This window comes from Schistocerca americana, chromosome X (genome assembly GCF_021461395.2).
Source record: "Schistocerca americana isolate TAMUIC-IGC-003095 chromosome X, iqSchAmer2.1, whole genome shotgun sequence".
Taxonomy (NCBI): domain Eukaryota; kingdom Metazoa; phylum Arthropoda; class Insecta; order Orthoptera; family Acrididae; genus Schistocerca; species Schistocerca americana.
In genome coordinates this window covers 433908189-433923967 of record NC_060130.1, presented here as the reverse complement: position 1 = coordinate 433923967, position 15779 = coordinate 433908189, and the positions used below count along the sequence as shown (strand labels likewise).

Below are 15779 nucleotides of genomic sequence, written 5' to 3'. Positions count from 1 at the left end.
CTGAAAGACCTGAGTCGAAACAAGGCCCCAGGAGTAGACAACATTCCATTAGAACTACTGACAGCCTTGGGAGAGCCAGTCCTGACAAAACTCTACCATCTGGTAAGCAAGATGTATGAGACAGGCGAAATACCCTCAGACTTCAAGAAGAATATAATTATTCCAATCCCAAAGAGAGCAGGTGTTGACAGATGTGAAAATTACCGAACTATCAGTTTAATAAGTCACAGCTGCAAAATACTAACACGAATTCTTTACAGACGAATGGAAAAACTTAAAGAAGCCGACCTCGGGGAAGATCAGTTTGGATTCCGTAGAAATATTGGAACACGTGAGGCAATACTGACCCTACGACATATATTAGAAGAAAGATTAAGGAAAGGCAAACCTACATTTCTAGCATTTGTAGACTTAGAGAAAGCTTTTGGCAATGTTGATTGGAATACTCTCTTTCAAATTCTGAAGGTGGCAGGAGTAAAATACAGGGAGCAAAAGGCTATTTACAATTTGTACAGAAACCAGATGGCAATTATAAGAGTTGAGGGGTATGAAAGGGAAGCAGTGGTTGGGAAGGGAGTGAGACAGGGTTGTAGCCTATCCGTGATGTTATTCAATCTGTATATTGAGCAAGCAATAAAGGAAACAAAAGAAAAGTTTGGAGTAGGTATTACAATCCATGGAGAAGAAATAAAAACTTTGAGGTTCACTGATGACATTGTAATTCTGTCAGAGACAGCAAAGGACTTGGAAGAGCAGCTGAACGGAATGGACAGTGTCTTGAAAGGAGGGTACAAGATGAACATCAACAAAAGCAAAACGAGGATAATGGAATGTAGTCGAATTAAGTCGGGTGATGCTGAGGGAATTAGATTAGGAAATGAGGCACTTAAAGTAGTAAAGGAGTTTTGCTATTTGGGGAGCAAAATAACTGACGATGGTCGAAGTAGAGAGGATATAAAATGTAGACTGGCAATGGCAAGGAAAGCGTTTCTGAAGAAGAAAAATTTGTTAACATCGAGTATAGATTTAAATGTCAGGAAGTCGTTTCTGAAAGTATTTGTATGGAGTTTAGCCATGTATGGAAGTGAAACGTGGACGATAAATAGTTTAGACAAGAATAGAATAGAAGCTTTCAAAATGTGGTGCTACCGAAGAATGCTGAAGATTAGATGGGTAGATCACATAACTAATGAGGAAGTGCTGAATAGAATTGGGGAGAAGAGAAATTTGTGGCACAACTTGACTAGAAGAAGCGATCGGTTGGTAGGGCATATTCTGAGGCATAAAGGGATCACCAATTTAGTATTGGAAGGCAGCGTGGAGGGTAAAAATCGTAGAGGGAGACCAAGAGATGAATACACTAAGCAGATTCAGAAGGATGTAGGCTGCCGTAGGTACTGGGAGATGAAGAAGTTTGCACAGGATAGAGTAGCATGGAGAGCTGCATCAAACCAGTCTCAGGACTGAAGACAACAACAACAACAACAACAAACCTATTTAATGGTGTTTGTATTGTCCTCACCATTTCACCATCATCATTATCATCATTGATGACAGTGACTAGATTAGACAGTGTAAAACAAATTGGACTGTGTAACAATTGGGACTTTGTATGGGCACTGATGACCACGTAGTTGAGTGCCCGCAAACCAGTCATCATCATCACAATCAAACACTTTGGAAAGATCACAAAAATTACGAGTTGACAACAAGACTTTTAATATTTGGTGAGTGAATGTATACAGCATTCTGAGTCGAGCAACCCTTCTGGAATCCAAACTGTGATACGTTAAATAATTGTTTCTACTTAAATTTGAGACTACTCTTGAGTACATTACTTTTTTGAATATTTTGGAAGAAGGTGTTATGAAGGAAATAATATGATAATTATTTAAGCCTTTCTTGTCACCTTTCATATTTTAATCTATCTGGAAAAGTTCCCTGTGCCAGTAATGCTTTACATAGGCTTACTATACATCCCAGATTACCTCGGACAGTCCTGTTGTTTTAGTGCTGTCCAAGGTTGCATAAATGTCTGGTGTTTGAGAATTTTTATGACTGGTGAAATTTATAGCTGTATGTCTCTCAACTGAGCTTGGAACAATCACTGACATCAGTGGGGAGCTGTGGCTAACAGGTCTGACACAACTTTTCACTTACTCATTTTACAGCACAACACGAGCGGTGTGTTTGTAATTTCCGTGTGTGTAGTAACTCATCTACAAATTTTTGATCATTTTATCCCTATTCTTTTTTGTCTCATCATCTATCAGTGGGTAAAAGGAAGTGCGTGTTTAATGTTAACCTACAGCAGGAATACAATTTTCTTAATAGCCCATATAAAAACAGCTAAATGTAGAGTGCTATTAATGACACTGCTTTGCCAAATGAAAGAAATTTTTTAAAGCCAAAGATGGGAATATCAGTGATCTGGAGTGTGCTGCTAAAGAGACTACATCTTCGTACTACACCACTAGATACAAACACAATTTCTGAAAATAGTCATTTCTAGCAAAAAATACAGCTAAGTAAATAAAGTTAATGTTTCGGTAAAAAAATTTAGAACAATTTTTCAGAATTATGTCTGAAATTTCATCAACACCAAATGAATTTTTAATTTTTAAAATTTGTGTAGCTGTATTAATTTAACTGAAGGATGTTGGTGCTTCTTCTAGTCACATAAAGTTTTGTGGAATGACATGTTTAATGTGTTCCCTTGGTTCTTCAATTGAAGAACAAAGGGAATTTGCTACTGCCTAAAGAAAGTGATTGCTAAAAGTATTTAAAACTTGTGAATTATCGGTCACAACATGGTCACTTAGTTTATTATGGTATCTTGTACACTGACTAGCTGTCCTGTCTCCCATTTGACAATATCCCGTATGACTTTAATCTTATTATCTGCATTATTAATTGCTTTCATTAAAATATTACAGTATTTTTGTTGTATGCAGCTAATGTTGGCTTTTGACTTATTTTGACCTTAATATAAATTTCCATCTTCCTCTTACATGAGATTTTAAATCTCTTAGGTATCCATGGCTTACTGTTTTTTTTTTAAAATAGATTTTCTGGATAACTTTTTAGGAAAGCAACTTTCAAATACTGACACAAACTTACTGTGGAATAAATTGAATTTGACATTAGAATCTCTTTTTATACATGCCTTATTCTTTACCTCACATTTTTAACTTACTGTTAAAACATTGTATCTTGTCCTAATTAATAAGCCTCATGGCTTTATATGAACCTGCCTCATGGCTGCAAGGTGCTATACTATTTATTTACATTAATTTTGCATCATGATCACATAGTCCATTAACAATTGGGTACACATTAATTGTTTCAGCCTGAGCACTGTCTACAAAAATGTTATCAGTTAGGTTCCTGCTATACTGTTGAATATGAGTTGGAATATTAACTACTGAAATTAGAATAAAACACCCAAATAATTATTGCAGTTCATTTTTCCTGTCCTAATCTTGTAAGAAATGTACACTGAAATCTCCACTAGATACCAACTGCCTGCCAGGTAGTCCAATAATGTATATAGATATCTAATAAATAGGCGAAAGGGCAGAGGGGATCTGTAGACTGATACAATTACCAGAAAAGTATTGCATTAACAACTCATAGGCAAATGCTTCTAGGTTCTGAGCTACATAAAATCTGTTTGTTTCAATACTCCTGATTTTGAGTCCCACATTTACGTATGTTGCAACTTTTTCCTTGTTAATTCTACACAAAAATGATGGTAGTCTATGAAACCTGATATTTAACTTCTCTGCCTCTGCACTTTCGTAGTAAGAGACACACACAGAAAATCTGTCACTTCAGAATTTTCCGCATTTTCAGCACATACAAGAAGCTCATCTATCTTGTTTTTCAACCCCTTAATGTTCTGATGAAACAAGTTAATTTTAGTTTTCTGTAAACTGTTACATATATTATGGTTTGGTTCTGTTTCAGTTTCTGTCAAGACTATTTATAACAGACTCTGACTTAAAAATTGTGCCTCTCTGACTTCAGTAATCACAGGGATTTTTTTCTTGTGTGCTTGTAGCTCCCCATTTCACTTTCTGCAAGATGCTCAGCTAATCTGTGCTTCCCCCTCCTATTCAGGTGCAGACCATTATTTGCGTATACCCATCTACCAATTGCAGCAGTGGGCACAACACAGATATGAGACACTGTTTCAGTCAAAAGCAGTCCACAGAGCTCTTTATTTACATGGCTGACAGCTGTGTTAATCCATGGCTGATCATGATACTGAAAAATCTCCATGAACCTTACATGATTGTGTGCTGTTGGTGCTCCTATTTCCTCCAGATCACCTTTAATACTGTGTTCTAAACTGCTTGCCTGGCTGTTCCCTGCTCCTTCTATAAGTAACATATCCTCTTTATCAAAATCTCTGCACAGGGCACCTATGTTGTGTCACCTGGCTAAGCTTGGTACACAGTCCCAAAGGTTGCCAGTGTAAGAACCAGCAACTCTTTGTGTTTTTTATTTATTATTATTATTTTATTTTTTTAGGGCACAAAAACAACTAGGGTCGTATGTGCCCACTACTTTTGATGTGGACAATAACAGATAGTTGCTTCTTACTTCTTTGTACACCTTAAGGAAATCATAGCCCTGTTAGAAAAAACAGGTGATATATAACTAACAAGAATAGTATTACATTATAAGAGGTACAAACCTTAAAATGGTTAGGTGGAAGAGTATTTGCAAGGGATTAAGGGATTGGTGGAGCTGTCATTAAGCAGATGTAGTGAATCAGTGTATGAACAAGCTCTAAGACTGTAGTGAGTAAAGTGTTTTATATCTGAGGGATATTAATACAGAATGGAAGTACTGTTATCTGTTGATATAATTAACAACTTTAGATTTGAGAAACTGCCAATCAGCATGGTATAGGTTAACACCAAGAAAAGTGTCTTGACACTTTCGAAAATTATCAGGTGAATTAAGTGAGTTCCATTGTTTTAAGTGACAGGCATATAAGAAAATAAGAGCACTGATCCCAAAATTAGTATTTTTGGATTTATTCAAGTTTAACTAACTTGTATTACACAAATATTTGAGAGGAGGATCAGTGCATATTGATAGTAGTTTTGAAAAAGAGGATACTGTACTACCACGAATTTGAAAGGTTACATTTCCTTTAAATATCATTTGTTTATGTAATATAACTACAGAGCTATTACAAATGATTGAAGCGATTTCATAAATTCACTGTAGCTCCAGTCATTGACGTATGGTCATGACACACTACAGATATGTGGAAAAACTCATAAAGTTTTGTTCGGCTCAAGCCGCACTTCAGGTTTCTGCCGCCATAGCGCTCGAGAGCGCAGTGAGACAAAATGGTGACAGGAGCCGAGAAAGCGTATGTTGTGCTTGAAATGCACTCACATCAGTCAGTCATAACAGTGCAACGACACTTCAGGACGAAGTTCAACAAAGATCCACCAACTGCTAACTCCATTTGGCGATTGTACACGCAGTTTAAAGCTTCTGGATGCCCCTGTAAGGGGAAATCAACGGGTCGGCCTGCAGTGAGCGAAGAAACGGTTGAACACGTGTATCTGGACATGCTGGAAAATTGGCTCATGCCACAACTGGAGACCGACAGCGCTGACTTCATCTTTCAACAGGATGGTGCTCCACCGCACTTCCATCATGATGTTCCGCATTTCTTAAACAGGAGATTGGAAAACCGATGGATTGGTCGTGGTGGAGATCATGATCAGCAATTCATGTCATGACCTCCACGCTCTCCCGACTTAACCCCATGCGATTTCTTTCTGTGGGGTTATGTGAAAGACTCAGTGTTTAAAGCTCCTCTACCAAGAAACGTGCCAGAACTGCGAGCTCGCATCAACGATGCTTTCGAACTCATTGATGGGAACATGCTGTGCCGAGTGTGGGAGGAACTTGATTATCGGCTTGATATCTGCCGAATCACTAAAGGGGCACATATCGAGCATTTGTGAATGCCTAAAAAAACTTTTTGAGTTTTTGTATGTGTGTGCAAAGCATTGTGAAAATATCTCAAATAATAAAGTTATTGTAGAGCTGTGAAATCGCTTCAATCATTTATAATAACCCTGTACTTCCATTACATTTTACATATCTTTTAAAATGGCCAGTAGTGATTCTATTACTTGACTGAGCCTCATGCTGCTTTGGTAAAACACAAAACTCACATTAAAATCCCTGTCTGCCCTTCCTTAGATTAGATTAGATTAGTTTTTCATTCCATAGATCCGTGCTGAGGAGATGCTCGTGGATGTGGACCATGTCAATTTTTTTTTTTTTTAATTTGAAATAACAATACTAATAGTATGAGTATATACAATACATCATTTTTTTAAGCTGGAACAACAATACTAATAGTATGAGTATATACAATACATCATTTGTCTCTATTAAAGAATTCATCAATGGAGTAGAAGGAGTTGGCCACTAGTAAGTCTTTCAGGCTCCTTTTAAACTGATATTTATTTGTAACTAAATTTTGTATGTTTGCTGGCAAATTATTGAAGATGAGTGTTCCTGAGTAGTGGACCCCTTTTTGAAGTAAAGTAAGTGCTTTTAAGTCCTTGTGCAGATCATTTTTGTTCCTGGCATCGTATGTTTAGGTTCCCTAAATGCTTAAGGCAAATGCTGAGATGGTTCTTTTGAAAAGGATGTAGTGAATTTCCTTCATAAATCTTCCCCATTCTGTGCTTTTACACCCATCTCTAATGACCTCATCACTGATGCGACATTAAACCCTAATCTTCTTTTCTTCTTTTACTGTTTCTTATGGCTTAAATGTCCTTGTGATATTTCCTGGACATGTGGATATGCTTTCCATCTATCTACTTCTCCAATATTTCTATAGATGGTTCTTAAAGATAGAGGGAACAACTCATTTCTGGATTAATCTGATGAACAGAGCCATGTCTTTGAAAGTACATAGTAGTGTGTGTGTGTGTGTGTGTGTGTGTGTGTGTGTGTGTGTGTGTGTGTCTGCAAGTAAAGTCATCAAACAAATGGAAAAGGTTCCTTAGGATGTATCCAAACATTTGTCAACCACTTATGACAGCATCAGTATACTACTTATGACAGTATCAGGCCTTATCATGTGGCACAATTTTAAATTTTTAGTTTAAGTGTCTTAGGCATAAATGGTTTTTCTCTGTATACTAGGGAAAGAATGGTTTCCTGCTCCCATATGAACTAATTATTATTTTATAATTCATAAACACCAAAATGTTATACTTTCTATATAGAAAGAAGTATTTTCTTCCATTTTATTGTGTCACAGGGTTTTTTGCTAAACAAAAGTTGTTTGCATACTGTATCACTACCTTTTTTTGTTTCTTTCCAGATTCTTGATCTTGGAGTAATCCTCCATCCGGGGTCATATCTCCGAGAATTCTGGAATATTATGGATGCTGTTGTTGTTATTTGTGCTGCTGTTTCATTTGCATTTGACATGAGGTAAGGAAATATTTTGATATGGTTTTTCATGTTTACTGTTAATATTTTTCTCTGATAGAAAAAACTGGATAATCAAGCTCTGTACTCAACACACTCATTCCCATCAAATAGTGTCATATAAACACCTTTCTTGATGTCCAGTATGTGGTTTATGGACAGTGAAATTGTTATAGCTGTCTTCCTGTAGAGCGGAAAGGTACATGTTCAAGTTCCTAGGGTAAAAAGGAAGACATTTATTGAGAACATCCCAAGAGAGACCCTATTGACATGGAAAGAAAGAGACAACCTTGCAGAGAAGCTAGGAGGTGAGAGTAAATTGTAAGTGGAAGATCAGGTTTGTGTGAAGCAAATACTGTAGCACAACTAATTCAACACTAGACAAAATTCAGTAGCATTAATGGGTGAGATGATGGAGGTGATATGATGAAAATGGAACCAAGCAGTGCTTTGGTATGCACCTAAAATATTATGACATGGGAAGAGACTGGAACTTAAATATTAGTTGAACTAAACCTTCATCACATGGATTTTCTACTTCTAGAATTAAAAAGGATCAGACTTTTTGGGGATCAGAACCTATAAATTGCTGCTTTAGGTACTGGAAATGAAGAAACAGATTTTGTAAGTAATTTTTAAGTATTATATTCTGTCAGACAATAAGATAATGCTTAAAAACAGAAATAAAATGCAATTTATTGAGAACTGAATTAACATATAAACCAAATGATATTATTACCTGAAGTTATAAAATGTCATCTGCAGCCTCTTGGAAGGAGTACCTGTATTGTTATATGTCAAAGATGAGAAACGCTAATGTACAAACTGATCCTGTCTACTTAGAAGTGGGAATGAGAGGATCAGTGGGAAGCTTTGCAACAGAAGAAGCATTGTTGTATGAAAAAGAAATAGGTTTAATATATGCTGTGAAATCATATTCCAAAAAATCTGTTATAGGCAAAATGTCCAACAGAACATTCTGCATGATCTAGGGGGAAAAATTCAGAAAAGCATCAATAAGGGATGTGAAAATTTGTAGCAAAGTGATGGAAAATTGAGATTTTACAGACCAAAATGAAACAAACTTGTTTAAAATATAGCGGATTAACATATGGCAATTTTATGTGAAGTGATACATTAAAGCAGAAGTACAGACTATTAGTAAATTATTGATATATTGTCCTAATGGACATGTTTCAGTCCAGTTTTCAAATTTGTACACAACTGTGTTAATCTTTCACAAAGGTAATGCAGGGATGACTTCCAGACTGACTTACCACAAGTCAGACTTAGTTCTAAAATGCCTGATTATATCTACTTGCTACATTGTAGTTACCTAACATTTGTAAATGACCACCATAAAAAATTTCCTTGCATGTAAATTTTTACACACTAGTTTATCGTAATGACATTATCTAAATACTGAGGAAATACAGTATGAGCTTCTTAAGGAAACACAGAAATATGTTGGTGTTCCTGGTTCATAACAAAAAATACAAGAAGTACATCATGAGCTAGATAAAGGGGAAGACTCATTATGAAGCAATTAAAATGTCAATCACCAAACTTGTAATTGAAACTTTTCTGTTAAAGTTCTCTCCAAGGAAATGTTAAACTCTCTCATCTGCTTAAAACAGCTGAAACAACTATCTACCTCTTTATAAATAATTATTCATTCCCACTGAAATTTTATGTGTCTACTTGCAGATTGGAGTATTTACGTGCAGATCAGGAAATGTCACAATAATAAAAATCAGACTGTACATGGTGTTATCACAAAAATTTTTCGGAATTATTAAAATGAATGTAAAATATTTTATTGAAATTCAGAATAAATTGAGAGTTGTTGATGACAACACCGAGAAGATGTTAAATACTGTTATGATACAAATTTATGTTGCTTTCTGCTTTATCCATCTCAGTAATAATTAATACTGAGATTATTATAGCACACTGCTGACCATTAATATTGTGTTACCATAACTGGGCATGCAAAAATCTAAAATTTTCCATATGAATGTTTATTAGTACCAAAAGGCTTCAAAATACCTCCTGATACACCTAACATTGAGTCAATGTAGTAAGTGGCAGTACTAGGGTTCTCTAAGAGGGGAAGAAAGAGGATTAGGGTTCAACATCCTGTCAGTGATCAGTTCTTTAAAGAAGTATTGTGTGGCTAAATTTATCCTTGAACCATGTTGATGAGGTGGCTGAATGGGTATAATGACCTGCGCAGATCTGCTACGAAGATGGGGGCCATACCAGACCACTTTCGGTCTCTGCTGAATGAGTCTCCCAATGAGTTCACAGCAGGCGCAGAGCACCATAGTGTAGGACTCACCCACACATTGCTGTTAACTGCACAAGAGGAAACAGTACCCCTACTTGTTTGCAATCTGCAGAAAACATTGATGATCTGCATCATAGTACAATGTCCCCACATTTGCAATTGAATCCTCGAGCATGTCGTCAGGTGTACAGCCACACCGTATTGTAATAGACTTGGAGATTGCTGTGTGTTGCATGAAGTTTGAATTAGACGCAGGGGCCTTGGTCTGTCTCATGAATTTGGGTACTTATGACTGGCTGAGGTGCCCCCCTCCCACCCATACAGTGCTCTTAGCATCAGGTAGTATCTTATTGTGTGGGGTCAAATACTACTCACGACCAAATACATAACTGTGAAATGTCAGCTTGTGCTTTATCAGTATCTGATCACTCAGGTGGTGCATTCTGGAACCAGGAGTCATTGCTAGAGTCATTTGCTCAACTTTTTGGTACTATTCTGGGTAGGACCACCAATTTTGAGTCACACATCATACTGAAACTGTTGGTGGTTCCTGCTGAGCCCACCCCATGCACTTTGCTATGCAAGATAAACTGAAGGTGGAACTCAATAGATAGCAGAATCTCAGACTGGTGTCACCAGTTTCAGCAAGTTGTCTCGCAAACTGACATATGGCTGGGAGAGTGGTGTGCTGACCACATGCCCCTCCGTATCTGCATTGAGTGACACCTTTGAGCGAGGATAGCACAGTGGCCTGTTTGGGTGGTGTTTAGTTTTTTAGTTTCATCAAGCTATTGGGCCATCCCCATACATGTGATACAGAAACCCAATGGCAATGTTAGACTTTACAGCAAGTTCAGGCACATGATTCATGCACAAAGTGAAAAAGATATTTATCCCAAACCCTGCCCCATGAAGTGGTTGGCTAAGTTCGCTGGCAATCATATTTTTCCAAAATTGACCTCAGAGATGTATACTTGCAGTTGCCATTGGGCACTGAGTCTTGGCAGATTTTAATGTTAAATACTCCCTTCAGGAGTACTAGTTTAACTGGTTGCTGTATGAGGTAGCGTCAGCTCCTGGAATATTCCAGCATTTTCTTGAGCAACATATCAAAGACATTTTGTGCTATGTCAACTATTTGAAAGACATTTGAGTTACTGACTGCACAAAAGAACTGTATTTGCATAATTTACAGGCAGTTTTTCAGTGACTGCTAGACAAAGGGCCTCTTTGACCGCTTGAGAACTGTCATTTTTTTGTTCCTAGAGTACAATACTTAGGGCATGTATTAAGTAGGGATGGTATAATACCAACAGCAGAACATCTTGCAGCAGTCAGCAAATTGTGAGTTCCTAAGAATACTTGGAGTTGCAATAATTTTTAGGGAAGGCAAATTACTGTGAAAAATTCACTTCATGGTCTGAATACCTTTGTCATCCATTGAATCAGTTTCATAAGAAAGCAATGAGAATCGAGTGGTTAGAGGCATGTCAGTGGCATTCCAGCAACACCTCCACTCTGCTCCATGTTTGGTAACGTTCACTTCTGGTAAGTCCTACACTCCGGCTGCTGATGTGTCTCAGTACAGCGCTGTCACTGTCCTCTCTCACAGAAACCCTGATGGCTCAGAACAACCTGTTGTATTTGCCTCAAATACTTTATTCCCAGACTTAGAAGTAGGCACTTGCGATCATGCATGACTTTAGAAAATTCCATGTGTTCTTACATATCGCTATGTTCCATCACCTTACAGGTCATAAGCCACTCATCTCCCTGTTTGGTCCTCAGTCTGAGCTCCCAGATATAACAGCACAACCTGAAGAGCATTTGGCCTCATTTCTGAGTAATTATTCTTATGAAATTCACTTCCAACACACATTCTATCATGCAAATGTGGACATTTTGTCACTGTTAATGGTGGGTACCAGAACTGGCTTTGACTAACAGGAAGAAATCTATTTTGCACTGGGACCAGAACCTTCTGGAATGTTCAACAAATTATGGATGACAGTGTGGGAACTTAAGGCAGCTACAAGTGAGGATTCATTCCTGCATAGAGTCATTAACAGCAGTCCAGCAGTGCCGGCCAGAGTTGCTTTCTTTGAGGTCACACACAGTGCTCAGGACATATTTCAAACTTAACAGTAGGCTCAACATTGTCAACAATGTCCTACTGCTAACTATGGGAGACCAGAGTTATTATTTCACCATCATGACAACAGATTCTGCATGTGCAAAATGCATTTCATTGGTGGATACCTCAAATGAAAGCACTTGCTTTGTAAAACCTCTGTTGACCAGCAGTTAACTCTGCCATTGAGGATGTAGTGTGAGCCTGTTCTGCATACGTGCTCAACTAGGATGCCCACCACAAACGCTTTCTCCATGGCCTTTGTCCAACCACCCATGGGACTGGGTGCATATGTGTTCTTCAGTTCCTTCCGTGTCTAGGCGCTCAGTCCGGAACCGCGCGACTGCTACGGTCGCAGGTTCGAATCCTGCCTTGGGCATGGATGTGTGTGATGTCCTTAGGTTAGTTAGGTTTAAGTAGTTTTAAGTTCTAGGGGACTGATTACCACAGATGTTAAGTCCCATAGTGCTCAGAGCCATTTGAACCATTTTTCCTTCCATGTGGCTCATAGTGGTAGATGCCATTTGTAATTACCCTTATGTTGATAAGTTGTCCTTCACAATGACGCAGGCTATAATTCAGCCCTTAGTTGCCATTTTTGCTATTGACAGTGCACCACAAACCCTTGTCTCAAGGCAATGATTGCAATGATTGCCAGTTTGTGTCAGAGAAATTTGAAGCATACTGCCACTGATATGATATTCAGCACCTGACCACCTTGCTGTTCTGTCCAGTGTCTAACGTAGAGGTCGAGCTGTTGGTCTGGACATTCATATCACAACTGAAGGAAACAGTGTCTACGAGTCCTAGAGATGATGCTTTGTCCTGTATTTTGGCACTTCACCAAGCAACTCCAATCAACTGTTGCAGTCTGGCTGAGATACTGCACTGCTGTCAGCTTTGTGGTCTCTTTTTACCTGTTGTGCCCTTTGCTGTGTGGCCCTGGCCTGAGGACCTTACCATGGTATCAGCAAGGCAGAAGGTTCTGCCATTTGGGCAGGCATATTTGGGCATAAATTGGGGTGGATGCAATGGATGCAAGGCATGATGATGGGAAATAAGGGGAGACATCTTTATGTTGTGGAGGTGGCTTAACAATACCTGCTGTGCCACAGGAACCTGCTATGTCCAAATCATACTGAGCAATGGAAGCCACAACGCAATTATACAGATGACATTTTCTCAGGTGGGTGGGTCTACTTCAAGTACTGAGTAGCACCCACCAATGCTCTCACTGCCTGTGTGCCTCTCACTGTATAATTTGCACCATTTACCAGGTAGATGCCATGTTTCTTGACTTCTGCAAGGCATTTGATACAGTTCCCCACAGTTGTTTAATGAACAAAGTAAGAGCATATGGACTATCAGACCAATTGTGTGATTGGATTGAAGAGTTCCTAGATAACGGAACGCAGCGTGTCATTCTCAATAGAGAGAAGTCTTCCAAAGTAAGTGTGATTTCATGTGTGCCACAGGGGAGTGTCGTAGGACCATTGTTATTCACAATACATAAATGACCTTGTGGATAACGCCGGAAGTTCACTGAGGCTTTTTGTGGATGCTGCTGTAGTATATCGAGAGGTTGTAACAATGGAAAATTGTACTGAAATGCAGGAGTATCTGCAACGAATTGACGCATGGTGGAGGGAATGGCAATTGAATCTCAATGTAGACAAGTGTAATGTGCTGCGAATACATAGAAAGAAAGATCCTTTGTCATTTAGCTACAATATAGCAGGCCAGCAACTGGATGTAGTTAATTCCATAAATTATCTGGGAGTAGGCATTAGGAGTGATTTAAAATGGAGTGATCATATAAAGTTGATCGTTGGTAAAGCAGATGCCAGACTGAGATTCATTGGAAGAATCCTAAGGAAATGCAATCTGAAAACAAAGGAAGTAGGTTACAGTACACTTGTTTGCCCACTGCTTGAATATTGCTCACCAGTGTGGGATCCGTACCAGTTGGGGTGATAGAAGAGATAGAGAAGATCCAATGGAGAGCAGCACACTTTGTTACAGGATCATTTAGTAATTGCAAAAGCATTATGGAAATGATAGATAAACTCCAGTGGAAGACTCTGCACGAGAGACACTCAGCAGCTCGATATGGACTTTTGTTAAAGTTTCGAGAACATACCTTCACTGAGGAGTCAAGCAGTATATTGCTCCCTCATATGTATATCTCGAGAAGAGACCATCAGGATAAAATCAGAGAGATTAGAGCCCACACAGAGGCATACTGGCAATCTTTCTTTCCACGAACTATACGAGACTGGAATAGAAGGGAGAACCGATAGAGGTACTCAAAGTACCCTCTGCCACACACAGTCAGGTGGCTTGCGGAGTATGGATGTAGATGTAGATCACCCAGTGAAACCCTCCTTCCATGAGAGCTGTTTGCCAGGAGGAGATCTGATGGAGGTGGAGTATTCCCTACATCACTGCAGCAGCCATCAGAGGTTGCCCCCAGTCCTCATCACTCCCCAACCACCAGCGTTGGGCAGAGCATCGGCGTACAATCTACCCCAGTGTCACCTACGATGTCCCAATGAAGAGCACCCAAGTATATCATCTGGCAAAGGTCCCTCTCGCCACTTATCCCTTGACTCAGTGACTTCTCATGTGCCACACCTGTGATTCATTTATAGCCATTGGTAGATCATCTTCAAGTACTCATCACTTTGTAGCTGGATGTAATCTCATTTTCTATAAACTGTTGAGGTATTGTACATATCACAGCATCAGTTACATCTTAACATGTATTGGTAAGTATATTCACTTAATAATGAGCTTGGTTAAAATATCTCATATTGAATAATAATCAGGAGTAAGCACATCCATGGAGTTATGAACAACTTAGACAGTGGCACTGGTCTGACTTAGTCAGCACAAATATATGACACTCAATACATAATGCTGGCAAAGTGAAGCATTCCTGCACATCCCAAAAACCTTTGATATTAACATGCTGATTTTTTATACATAGATTTCTGTCGAATGTGTGTTAGCTCATCTCCAACTAACTTGACAAATGGACTCACAACTATTTATAAACATATATCGGAATAATTACCAAACTTTAATTACATTTTAGTTTATAATAATAATGTCTGAAATAACTCCAATGATATTACAAAGAAACAAGCAATAAATTGTCTCACCTGTACGATGGATTACTGAAAAAACTGAGAAGTTTACTAGACTACTTAGTTAACCCACTATACACTACCACTGGAATTTACTAATTTTTATGCAATATTTTTATGTTATAATTTTATCGATTTTGGTAATTTCTTAATTTAAGCCTTATTTTGTAAACCAAAAGTGTTTTTCAGTTCAGCAAATTCAGGACAACATAATTATTGTACCATTTCTCAAAATTAGACACTCTTAAATGCCAAAATAGAAAAGTATTGTCTGTGTGGTAGAAATTACAAATACAAATATCTCTTTAAATAGTAAGTTTTTGTAAACTCTGGAGAGCTTACTGAAAATAGAGTCTTTGTCTGGCACACAGTTTTAATCTGCCAGGAAGTCTCATGTCAGTGCACACTCCACTGCAGAGTGAAAATCTCATTCTGGAAGTTTATGGCGGGCTTTTTATTATTTTCCATTACGTGACAAGCCATCAACTATTTTCTCACTTAAATTCTTAGTCCTATGTTTTCTGTAGGAATATAATATGTGTAATAATTCTTCAAATAATTTGGTTTTTCCTTAAAGTAACTATATTTCTGCTGTTGAATATTATGGAGGTACTCATTGAACTATAAGGTTTCATAAATGAGTCATGGAACAGGGGATTCATCATTTTACAAGACTATAAAATGTTTATCAATTACATAACGAGAAGAAAAGAAAGAA

At 38.1% G+C, this 15779-nt stretch overlaps 1 protein-coding gene across 1 annotated transcript in view; it reads left to right on the top strand.

Annotated features, from left to right (window-relative positions):
* Positions 1 to 15779, top strand: part of LOC124556062 (voltage-dependent calcium channel type A subunit alpha-1) — a gene marked incomplete at its 3' end in the record, with an annotated part of 507834 nt that overhangs the window by 313567 nt on the left and 178488 nt on the right. The window contains exon 20 of the mRNA XM_047130091.1: positions 7382 to 7494. Coding sequence (XP_046986047.1) covers positions 7382 to 7494 — 113 coding nt within the window. The remainder of the gene's footprint in view (positions 1 to 7381; positions 7495 to 15779) is intronic.